The following is an 11704-nucleotide window of genomic DNA, read 5'->3' as shown; positions in this document are numbered from 1 at the left end:
GAGGACTGGAGAATGCACACTGGAGTTGGGTAGCAATGGGGACTGTGAGCTGGAGTGTAGTAGAAACAGAGCGTGAGTGCTGGAGTGTGATAGGAAAGAAAGCATAAGACTGCACTGACCTGAGGCCCCAGGAAGCAGGCTGCCTAACCCAGAGCAGCAGCGGTGGTATTCTGCGCTTTCATTTTGCTATTCACTTTCTGTGCCACCCTTCCACTTGGATTTGCTCCCTTTATTCACCCCTCCCTCAGCCCCATAACACTTATGTACGTATCTGTAACTTATTTATATTAATGTCTGTCTCCCCCTCTAGACTGTAAGCTCTCTGTGGGCAGGGAACCTGTCGACATTGTTGTACTCTCCCAAGTGCTTAGTACAGTTTTCTGCACACAGTAAGCGTTCAATCAATACAATTGATTGATTGATCGGTGTAGAGCTGACAGCACAGCCTGCTCCGGAGGCCCGAGATAGCCCAGCCCCGTGCCGTCGCCCACCAGCCCGGCTCTGGAGTCAATTCAACTGCATCAATCCAGGGAAACGTCCCTCGACTGAGTTGATTCATTCATTCAATCATATTTATTGAGAGCTTACTGTGTGCAGAGCACTGTACTAAACGCTTGGGAAGTATAAGTCAGCAACATATAGAGACGGTCCCTACCCAACAACGGGCTCACAGTCTAGAAGGGGGAGACAGACAACAAAACAAAACATGGAGACGGGTGTCAAAATAGAACAAACAGAATTAAAGCTACATGCACATCATTAACAAAATAAATAGTAAGCCTGGATCCGCGCACTCCTTCAGTCTTGCACTTAGATTTCACCTTTTCACTTGCTTCTTTTTTCAGCCCTCCCTCAGCCCCACAGCACATGCATATTGATTTCTTTCCAATAATATCTATTTCCCCTTCTAGACTCTAAGCTCATTTTTTAATGGTATCTGTTGAGCGCTACATGCCAGGCACTGCACTGAGCTCTGGGATTATAGGAGCTAATCAGGTTAGACATAGTCCTTGTCCCATGTGGGGCTCACAGTCTTCATCCCCATTCTACAGCTGAGGTAACTGAGGGACAGAGAAGTGAAGCAACTTGCCCAAGGTCACACAGCAGACAAGTGGGGGATTAGAATTCATTCAATCGTATTTATTGAGCGCTTACTGTGTGCAGAGCACTGTACTAAGCACTTGAATCCAGGTCCTTCTGACTTCCAGGACCACGCTGTACTAGGCCATGCTGCTTCTCGTTGTGGGCCAGGAACATGTCTACTATTATTTTCTACTCCGCCAAGTATAGTACTCTGCACGCTGTAAATGTTAAAAAAATATGATTGATTCATTGGGGAATAGCTTGGGTTTCTGGCTCCCGGACTCTCTCCATGCTTCAGCGTGAGAGAAGCGTGAGGAGCAGCGTGGCTCAGTGGAAAGAGCCCGGGCTTTGGAGTCGGAGGTCATGGGTTCGAATCCCGACTCCACCACATGTCTGCTGTGTGACCTTGGGCAAGTCACTCAACTTCTCAGCCTCAGTTACCTCATCTGTAAAATGGGGATTAAGACTGTGAGCCCCACGTGGGACAACTTGATCACCTTGTAAACCCCCCAGCGCTTAGAACAGTGCTCTGCACATAGTAAGTGCTTAACAAATGCCATTATTATTATTATTCAGCATTCCCCGCCACTGTGAAGACCGTCTCCCCCTCCAAAACTGCCCCCGGCTCCATGATTTCTATCCCCCAGGGAAACAAACAGGCACTTTTGTAGGGAGCTGAAGCAGCCCAGGGGCCTCTCTTTCAGCCCAACTGAATGGGGGGTCACTGGTTTCCCCGTAGCTGCAGGGGCACAGCTCTGGTTCCTTAGCAACCGTGCCCTCCCGCCCTGGCAACGGCTCTGGATTGGAGCTGCCTGTTGCCCTGGTGATGGGGGACCGGTAAACAGAAGGGCTGAGAGGCCGAGCCCTGGAGGAAGCGCTCACGGTGGGAAGCGCCAGCCTGCGGAAGTAGATATCGGCTCATCCGGGTGAGACTCTATTCATTAATTCATTCAATCGTATTTATTGAGTGCTTACTGTGTGCAGAACACTGTACTACGCGCTTGGGAAGTACAAGTCGGCAACATATAGAGACGGTCCCTACCCAACAACGGGCTCACAGTCTAGAAGGGGGGAGACAGACAACAAAACGAAACATGTAGACAGATGTCAAAAGTTAGAATAAATAGAATTTTAGCTGTATGCACACCATTAATAAAATAGAGTAGTAAATATTTATAAGTAGAATAAATACAGTAATAAATATGTACAAATATATACAAGTGCTAGCTTACAGTGCTGTCATAAGAGGTGCTCTAAAATTAATGACTGGAGGGCCAAACCCTAAAACAACCCTCCGGAAAAAGCAGGAGGAGATCACACCTAAAATGTCAAGGCCATTAGGATTTACAATGGTCCCAGGAGCAGCATGACACAGTGGACAGAGCACGGGCCTGGGATTCAGAAGGATCTGGGTTCTAATCCCGGCTCTGCCACTTGTCTGCTGTGTGACCTTTGGCAATCACTCGTCCGTGGACTCTATCCCTTCCATGGGGCCTTTGGCTCGCTCCACGCTCCTTTTTGGTTCCTCGCTCTCTTCTTCTTCCCTCACTGCTCAGTTGGTCTGAGAAAGCTCCCATTCTATCTGGGCTCCAGTGTCTCTCCCTAGGCCCTGGCATCTCTCCCTGGACCCCAGTGTCTCCGTGAAGAACTTCAGCCTCACTCACCAGACCTTCAATCCCACCGGGCAAAGTCCACCCTGACTGGTCAGGGCGAGGGCGTAATGAGAACCAGTGTGGCCTAATGGAAAGAGCACAGGCCAGGAGTCAGAAGGACCTGGGTTCTAATCCCGGCTCTGCCACTTAAAAATAATAATAATAATAATGGCATTTATTAAGTGCTTACTATGTGCAAAGCACTGTTCTAAGCATTGGGAAGGTTACAAGGTGATCGGGTTGTCCCATGGGGACTCACAGTCTTCATTCCCATTTTACAGATGAGGGAACTGAGGCCGAGAGAAGAGAAGTGACTTGCCCAAGGTCACACAGCTGACAATTGGTGGAGCCGGGATTTGAACCCATGACCTCTGACTCCAAAGCCCGGGCCCTTTCCATTGGGCCACGCTGCTTCCCTGCTGGGTGACCTTGAGCAAGTCACATAAAGTCTCTGTGCTTCAGTTTCCTCATCCGTAAAATGGGGATTAAGACTGTGAGCCCCACATAGGACAGGGACTGTGTCCAACCTGATTATCTTGTATCTACCCCAGTGCTTAGTGCAGTGCCTTGCACATAGTAAGCACTTAACGAATGCCTTAAAAAAAAAAACACCTTCCTCCAGGCTTGGGTTCCCTCCTGAGCCAAAGAACAAAGGCTGGAAGCCTCCCAAAACCCCAGAGTCTGGGGTCTGAGGCCGGGGGGAGGAAAAGAAGGCCTTTCAAGGCTGGCTTTTTCCCCCTCTAGTTGTGTCTGTGGCCACAAGCAACCCACATTTAGTGAAGAAATTGCCCAAACCCACATTCCTTCCTGGAAAAACATTTCCAGCTTCTCTTTTAACCCAGCCAGTCCTTAGAGCAGTAGTGTGGCCTAGTGGAAAGAGCCCAGGCGCGGGAGTCAGAGGAACTGGGTTCAAAACCCAGCCCCACTACTGGACTGCTGTGTGACCTTGGGTGACTCACTTAACTGTTCTGAACAACTGTGCCTCCATTTTCTCATCTCTAAACTGGAGATTCAATGCCTGCTCTCCCTCTGCTGATTATCTGACTTATTTGGTTATCATCTTAACACAGGGATTAGTATAGTGACTGAACCATAGCAAGAACTTAACAAATACAGTCCTTCTTGTAGGCAGGGAACTGGTCTACCAACTCTGTTGAACTGTATTCTCCCAAGCACTTAGTACAGTGCTCTGCACACAGCAAACACTCAATAAATACCACTGATGATAGTAATATCACAGTTATTATATTATAGAGTCAGAATATTTCAGAATTGCCCCAGGGCCACGGGTTTGAGCCCAGCTAGATATTGATTAGCAGGTAGATTGCTTCCCCTAGCCCTGTACTGTTCCTCTCCCCTGCCTTTTTGGACTCGGGGGACTCCAGTAGGGTTTCTATACTGGATGGTGTTTTCCACAGCTGCCCTGTTCTTTCTGATTCCTGGCTGGTTTGGGGAGAAATTGGTCAAGAGGTGCCTGCTGTCCCTGAGTGTCAACAGTGGACACCTCTGGAGGGTCTCAGAGAAGCTTGGAGGCCACAGGATGACAACAAGGGCCAGAAATTGGTAAAAAGGTGTCCAGTGTCCTAGAGTGTCATTAGTAGGCACCTCAGAAAGTCCCAGAGAAGCTAGGAGGCCGCAGGATGGTGCCGGGGAACAGAAATTGGTCTAGGCACCTGGTGTCTTCGAGTGTCATCAGTGGTCCCTCAGGAGGCCCCGGAGAATCTGGGAGGCAGTAGGATGGTGTCAGGCACCAGAAAAGTCCAAACTACATCCAGGCTTGTTTCCAGAGAGGCTGTGATACAGAACTGACGGTACCAGTTCTCCAGGGGCCCCCCGGCCTGCTCCCTGACAGCTGTTTGGGTCCAGGTGACCCACTCAGGACTGTTCTGAATGGGGGGAGGGTGGTGCAGAGGCCAATCCATCGAGATTTGATTGGCCCCTGGGGCAGGGCTCAAGGAGGACTCACAATATGAAGCCAGGATGCCACGTGCCATCCAACGTGGAGAATCAGGGTGGCCTAGTGGATAAACCAGGGGGCTGGGAGTCAGAAGGACTGGATTCTAATCCTCTCCGCTACTTGTCTGCTGTGCGACCTCGGGCAAGTCAGTTCATTTCTCTGGACCTCAGTTACCTCATCTGCAAAATGGGGATTAAGTCTATGAGCCCTACGTGGGACAGGGAGTGTGTCCAACCTGATTATCTTGTACCTATCTACCCCGTGCTTAGAACAGTGCCTGGCATATAGTAAGTGCTTAACAAATACCATTTAAAAAAAAAGTGGCTCAGCTGCCAGCTCTGAGCCTGGGCCACCTCACAGAAACCTCTCCAGGAGAGTCAGGGGCCCTCAAATCGGGAAAGGCAGGCAGTGGGGTTGAGAATCCCAGGCCCAGGCCAAGGTGGTCTCCAGGGGGGCTTTACAGGACCTTCAGTCCCCTCAGCTGGGGCAGGGACCGATTCAGTGCGGGACCCAGGGGACTTCTGAAAAATCACAATCCCTTCAGGTGGAGAGGATCTGGGACACATGATTAAGCAAATCAGTTCCAGGGTCATGTTTACCTGGAAGGAGAGGATGATGATGATGACACAGACAATATGAACAGGAGACTAAATTCCCTTTTGACTCTCCACAGAGTCTTCTCTGCCCTAGGAGCAAAGGTTTCTAAAGATGAGGCATAATTGGGACCTGAAGAGAGACCAAGATAAGCCTCAAAAAGACTTAGCCAGAGGGTGTGTAAGGGGAGCCGGGGGGGGGGGCGGGTGGAGAAGGGTTGTTGGGAAGAAGGGTTCTAGTCCTCACTCTGCCACTTGTCTACTGTGTGATCTTGGGCAGGTCACTTAACTGCTCTGTTGCCTCAGTTACCTCATTTGTTAATGGGGATTAAGACTGCGAGCCCTATGTGGGAAAGGGACGAAGTCTAAACCAATTATCATGTATCTACCCCGGAGCTTAATATGATGCCTGGTACATAGTAAGCACTTAGCAAATACCATTACAAAAAAGGAGATAGGGAGAAGAATAAGGAGTTAAGGAGAATAAAGAAACTTCTTCAAGGTAAGGCATGAGGTGGTATGGAAATCTTCTAACCAATGAAGCAGCCCAGTCCTTCTGGCAGTCACACAACCTCTGACTTGCTCTGAGTGCCCCCCCTCCAAGCCCCCAGCTTTGGGCCTCAGTTTCTCTTCTTACCACCAATCTCCTCGGGGCAGGACACACTTTAGAAGTCAGTTTTGGTCCCAGGCTTGCAAGAGTTGGCAGGGGTGAGCAGGCAGAGGATCTACAAAGCCCCTCCCCGGTCCCACCTAGGTCACCCAAGCCCCTGCCACAAACAGCTGATGTTCTCCTGGGCTCGCTCACTGGTATGACCACTGGGAATTGGTGCTCTCCTGCATGGCCTCACTAAAAGAGTAAGGGCAAGGTTAAATCCCTCTGGACTGTAAACTTGTGGACAGGAAATGTGTCTATTGCTATACTGTACCCTCCCAAGCACTTAGTACAGTGCTCCGCACACAGTAAGTGCTCAATAAATATGATTGACTGACTGAGAGCCGGGGGTGGGCTCTGTCCAACCCTCTCTCTGCCCTTGGCCTTTCCAGTCATGGCCCAAATCATTGACCTGGCTTCGCTGGATGGCGGACCGGCCCAGGCCGCCTCCGCCCGGGCCGTCGAGCTGCCCGAAGGGCGGAAGAGAGTGATGCTGGCTGGGGTGAAAAGTCAGATCTACCACCCATCCTTGCCAACCCTGAGGCAGATGGACATAGACTCGGCCAACTCCAGGCTTCCTGATGAGCACTGTAGGACGACCACCTTCCTCACCAAAGGTAACCCCAAGTCAACAGATGTGGGGCTTCCCTCCGGCTGAGAGCAGGCTAAAAGGGCTGATTCGATTCCTTCCCTTACTCTCTCTAGGCCTCTTATTCTGCAGGGACAAAACACAGTGATAATAATAATAACAACAATACTTGTTAAGCGTGTACTATGTGCCACACTCTGTTCTAAGCACTGTGGTAGATACAACCTAATCAGGTTGGACTCAGTGACCATCCCACGGGGGGCTCACATTCTTAATCCCCATTTTACAGTTGCGGTCCCTGAGGCCCAGGGAAGTGAAGTAACTTGCCCAAGGTCACACAGTGGACACAGGATTAGAACTGTGCTCCTTCTGACTCCCATGCTCTATCCACTGTGCTAAGCTGCTTCAACTCCCAGCTGCCCTCTCCCTCCCTCAGAGGGAGAGTTTTGAACAAATGAAGCTGGACCTACTCTAGGGGAAGAGATGGATGGTTCAAAGCAAAAAGCCTTGTTGGCTGGTAACTGTTTTATTATCTGCAAGCCTGGTCTGATCTTGCCTCCTGGTACTGGTTGTCTGCTTCAGGTGGCCAGAAGGCTGGGAGCCTCGGGAAGAAAGGCCCCAAGTTCAAGGGAGTTTTTTTGCATTTGACATTTAATAGGGCTTCCTGTCCCTTGTCTGGCCTTCCACCTTCCAGGGGTTCAACCCATCAGTGGTATTTCAGTGCTTAATAGGTGCAGAGCACTGTACTAAGCACTTGGTTTTCTCCCTAACCCCTCCCCCTTGGATTTGCACCCCTCCTCTCCAGGTGAGCAGGCCCCTCAGTCCTGTCACTCCCCCAATTTCTTCCTGTTACATCCCCCTCCTATTTAGACTGTGAGCCCTATGTGGAACAAGAACTATAACCTGATTATCTTATATCTACCCCAGTGCTTACTACAGTGCTTGGCACGTAGTAAGCACTTAATAAATAACAATAATAATGATGGCACTTGTTAAGCATTTACTATGTGCAAAGCACTGTTCTAAGCGCTAGGGTGATCAGGTTGTCCCAAGTGGGGCTCACAATCCTAATCCCCATTTTACAGATGAGGTAACTGAGGCACAGAGAAGTTAAGAAACTTGCCCAAAGGCACACAGCTGACAAGTGGCGGAGCTGAGATTGGAACCCATGACCTCTGTCTCCTAAATCCGTGCTCTTTCCACTGAGCCACGCTGCTTGATAAATACTACAATTATTATTATTGTTGTTATTATTAGACACTTATTAATAATAACGGGGGTGGAGCAAATAATAAGCAAATCAGCCTCTGCTATTTTGATGGAAGATTCAGTAGCTCGGGAGCTTCGGGTAAAGGGGCTGTTGGCCTCCCCAGGAACCTGAAAAATTGGTAGATTAGATGAGATGAGACTCTGGGTCTGCCTGTGGCCTCTTCTCCCTGCTCAGATAAGGGAGTCAGAGTCACTAGGCCTAATATACCCTTCCTCTGGTGAACCAGCTTCACGGAAGAGCCGCCAGCGGACTAGAACCAAGGGAGGAGCTCAGGTTGACCAGCTCCTGGCCTCCCAAAGCCCCTGGCAAGAAGGGGTGGAGGGGTGAGGGGAGTAGGAATGGGGAACCTGGGGAAGGAGACCCTCCCCTGCACTTTTCCTTCTTTCCCGTACAGGGGATTTTGACCAGGCCCACTTCACACTTCTCGGGGAGCCCAAGAAGCGCCTGGCGTGCTTGGTGAGATGGACTTCTCTGGCCCCAGCCCGGGGGGCCAGCTCCAGGGGCAGGGTGGGGCCACCAGTGGGATAGATTTGGGTCAATTAGACCTCCGGGGGCCCCTCCCTGCCTCCACAAGGGCTCACCCTGCTCCTTCTGGGTGTCTCGGCTTCCCCGTCGGTAACATGGGGAGACATCATTCCTGCTGTTCCCATCTCCTTCTGGGGTCTGCTGGGAGGATTTCCAGGAGACTGTCAGCGGAAGATCTTCTGGGGGAAGGGTCCAGGCGAGCAGCCCAAGAGCAGCCCTGTGGAGGCTGGAGGTGCCGCGCCCACCCCCCGTCAAACCTCTGGGTCTCCCCTCCCCTCCTCCCCGCGGTGGGTCTATCTGGGGCTCTCGGGGTCTTCATGGGCCCTCCCCGTGGGTCCTCCTCAGCAAGGCAGGCTGCGCTCACCCCCCACCCCCGGCTCTGGTCCCCTGCAGGACGTGACCGAGACAGGCCAAAGACTCACCGAGAGGTACCGGGAAGGGAAGCTGGCTCCTCTGCACCAGGCTAACTGGCCGAAACTCACCCAGGCCGTGGAGGACTGTTCCCGCTTCATCTCTGCAGCGGGAGAATTCAAGCTGCCCAAAGTGGAGAGGAAGAGTTGGTTGGGGATTGGGGGGTGGGTCTCGGAGAGCAGCCTGAGTGGTGGGGGCAGGCCCAGGGCTTTGCCCCAGAGGGATATTGGGTGGGCGGATGGTGCCTTCCCCCAGGGTCGGGCCCTGTCTTTCCTCCCCAGGCCCAGAAGGCAAGAGCGGGAGGGGAGGAAATGCTTCTAGGAGAGGCATGGGGGTCCCCATCCGGGACTGCCCACTGGGCAAGAATGGTCCCACGATCTCCTCCGGGGGAAGACTTTCCCCCTCAGGCAGAGCCCTCAATGCCAAATTCTGCCTGGCCAATGGTCCAGGGCAGGAACGCCACGGAGCCTGCAGCCACGAGCCCTGAGAGGCCCTGGGGAACCCTGCCCCTCTCCCTGCTGAGAACCTAACCTGGCTCTTCCCTTCCAGCCCCTCCTAGCCAGTGCAGGGGCCACAGCTCCTGCCGAAGAACCAGAGTAAAGTCTCCCTGGCAGGAAGCCCAGAGGGACAAGGGGACCCTCGTCCTCTCCCTCACTTCCCTGCAGCCCCCTCCATGGCCTCTGGCTTCCCAACTTGCCGTGGGCTCCTGGAGGAAGAGGGGTGGGGGAAGCAGCAAGGGAGAAGTGGGAGAAAGAGACCCTCCCCTGCGTGCAAACACGTGCAGTTGTGAGTATGTTTCTCTTTGCAGTTGGATTCAGCTCTTACGCCGTGCGGTACCTGAAGCCAAATGTCACCCAGAGCTGGCGGGTAGGACTGTGACCCCCCTCCCCAGTTGGGCCCCCGGAGAGAAGGCGACCCACCTACAGTAGGCCAGAAGCAGATAGCGGGGGTCCGGGGCTGGCACGGGAGCACGGGATGGGGCAGCAAACAGGCCGAAGGTGGGGTGAAGATGCAGACCATTTCTTCCAGGGTCCCCATCTCCCCCAGTCCCCAGGGAAAGAGGGAAGGAGAGGAGTCCCCTTGGATCATTATCTCTGGGGCTTCCCCACTCGGTGCTCCAGTCCGACTCCCCTGTCCAGCTCAACGTCCTTCTCCCCCGCACCGCTGACCAGGATCCACACACCAAACTCTCCCTCTCCTGCTTCCCCAGTCTCCCGCTCTCGGCTTCACCAAGAGGCGTGGAGGCCGAGGGGGTCAGCAGGGGAGGGGAGGGAGCCAAATGAAGACGTTCCCTGGGCCAGCCCTCTCCCTGGGAGGAGGTGATGGCCAAGGTGGGGAGAAGGGGAGTAGAAGCAGCATGGTGTAGTGGATAAGCAGGCCTGGGAGTCCGAAGGTCACGGGTTCTAATCCCAACTCTGCCACTTTTCTGCTGCGTGACTTTGAGCAAGTCACTTCATATCTCTGGGCTTCAGTTACCTTATCTGTAAAATGGGGATTGAGACTGTGAGCCCTAAGTGGGACAGGGACTGTGCCCAACCCGATTTGCGCTCAGTACAGTGCCTGGCACACAGTAAGTGCTAAAGAAATACCACAATTATTATTATTATTAAGTGAAAGTTGAGGACATTCAGGTGGAAGTCCAGCCACAAACGCCACCCCAGGACCAGGACACTGAGCACGGAGGAATGGCCTGGCTCATTTTAATGACCATGATGACTTTTTCCCTGGGCAGTTCGTCCCCCTGACCAGCCACTGCCCCTTGGGTCCGAACCCCTGCCCCCTTCCCCACCCCTCTCTGACCTCTTCCTCCTTCCATCTACCCTAGTACTGCCTCAATCAGAACTCAAACCTGAACAGATACGGGCCGCAGCCCCTGCCCATCGAAGGCTTGTAAGCAGTCCTGGGTCCACCGCGCGCAGGGCAGCTGGGGTGGGGAGGAAAGGGTCCCGCAGCCCTGTTGGAGAGCTGGGGGCAAGAAAGACCCCACTCCCGGTCTTGCTTCTTCCCAGCTGACTCCCGGTTCCTTTTCCCAACAGAAATGTGTTCCGCCATTTTGGCTCATCCTACAGGTACAGGGCTGGGCCAGACAGATAGCAGGCACTCAGAGCCCCCTTCCCCACCCTCCTCCGAGTCCTGGCTACCCCCCACCACAAAGAAAGGGGCAGAAGAGGGGGAAACCAGGGACCTGCAAGTCTTGGAAGGAGAGGGAGGGACAGAGGGGCAACAGGGGGACAGATCCTTAAGGTGGCCGGGGAGCCTGGGAAGGGGGAAGGATGGTGGCGCTGACCTCCTCGATTGGGTCCCCGACTTCCAGGTGGATGATCCTGGCTGGGGGGCGGGAGGGGGAGAAGCAGGGAATCAGTTCCAGTCACTGTTGAGGCTCTTCCTGCCCCAGGGGATCGCTCGGAAAATCTATTTTCCCCCCCCCCAGCCGCTCCAAGTTCCTCTTGCCGTGGCGCTAACGTGCAGGAAATACAGAGGAAAGGATGAGGCGTCTCTGACCCATCTCCTCAACCTTGGACCACCTGAATCCTGGACAAAGGAAGAAGGATGCTGGGCAGGGGATGTAAGGGGAGGGCCACCACACTCTGAGAAACCTTGGACAAATAAACTAACTAACCCGATTGGCTATGTGGACATGAGAGAGGAAAGGGGGGGGGTCCAGACTTATCAGAAACCCCTTGCTCAGGTTGGAGGGGGTGGCGGGAGAAGTGTCAAGCATAGAGTCTTACCGCTCACTAAACCCTTGAGCTGGAAGAGGTTTAAAGAGGTCACCCAGTCCAGCCCCCTGCCTCCGGGCTAGTGAAAAGACTAAAGCCTCCACCTGGTTGTCCTTTTTCCTAAAGACCCGCAGGGCTGGAGATTCCACCTAGCCCTGGGAGCCCGAAGGATCTGGGGTTAGGAACTCAGTCCTGCCCCGTCTCTTTGCCTTGACCCCTTCCCCCGGGTACTAAAGGGGCTAGCTGCAGGTG

The 11704-nt window shown here is 53.2% G+C and overlaps 1 protein-coding gene across 2 annotated transcripts; it reads left to right on the top strand.

Moving 5' to 3' along the window:
* Positions 1-1920: 1920 nt before the first annotated feature.
* Positions 1921-11355, top strand: LOC119934834 (testis, prostate and placenta expressed). Of its 2 annotated transcripts, XM_038754373.1 has the most exons (9): positions 1921-2009; positions 6330-6554; positions 8191-8252; positions 8479-8553; positions 8715-8877; positions 9541-9599; positions 10558-10622; positions 10769-10801; positions 11164-11355. In XM_038754373.1, exons 2-9 carry the CDS (start codon positions 6332-6334, stop codon positions 11192-11194), a joined length of 711 nt encoding a protein of 236 aa, XP_038610301.1. In that variant the 5' UTR covers positions 1921-2009; positions 6330-6331; the 3' UTR covers positions 11195-11355. The 2 variants fall into 2 exon arrangements, with proteins under 2 accessions (XP_038610301.1, XP_038610302.1); XM_038754374.1 differs by lacking the exon at positions 8479-8553.
* Positions 11356-11704: the final 349 nt, after the last annotated feature.

Source organism: Tachyglossus aculeatus, chromosome 11 (assembly GCF_015852505.1).
Source record: "Tachyglossus aculeatus isolate mTacAcu1 chromosome 11, mTacAcu1.pri, whole genome shotgun sequence".
In the NCBI taxonomy this organism is placed as follows: Eukaryota; Metazoa; Chordata; class Mammalia; order Monotremata; family Tachyglossidae; genus Tachyglossus; species Tachyglossus aculeatus.
Note: the sequence above shows the minus strand (reverse complement) of the source record. Positions and strands in the feature narration are given on the sequence as shown.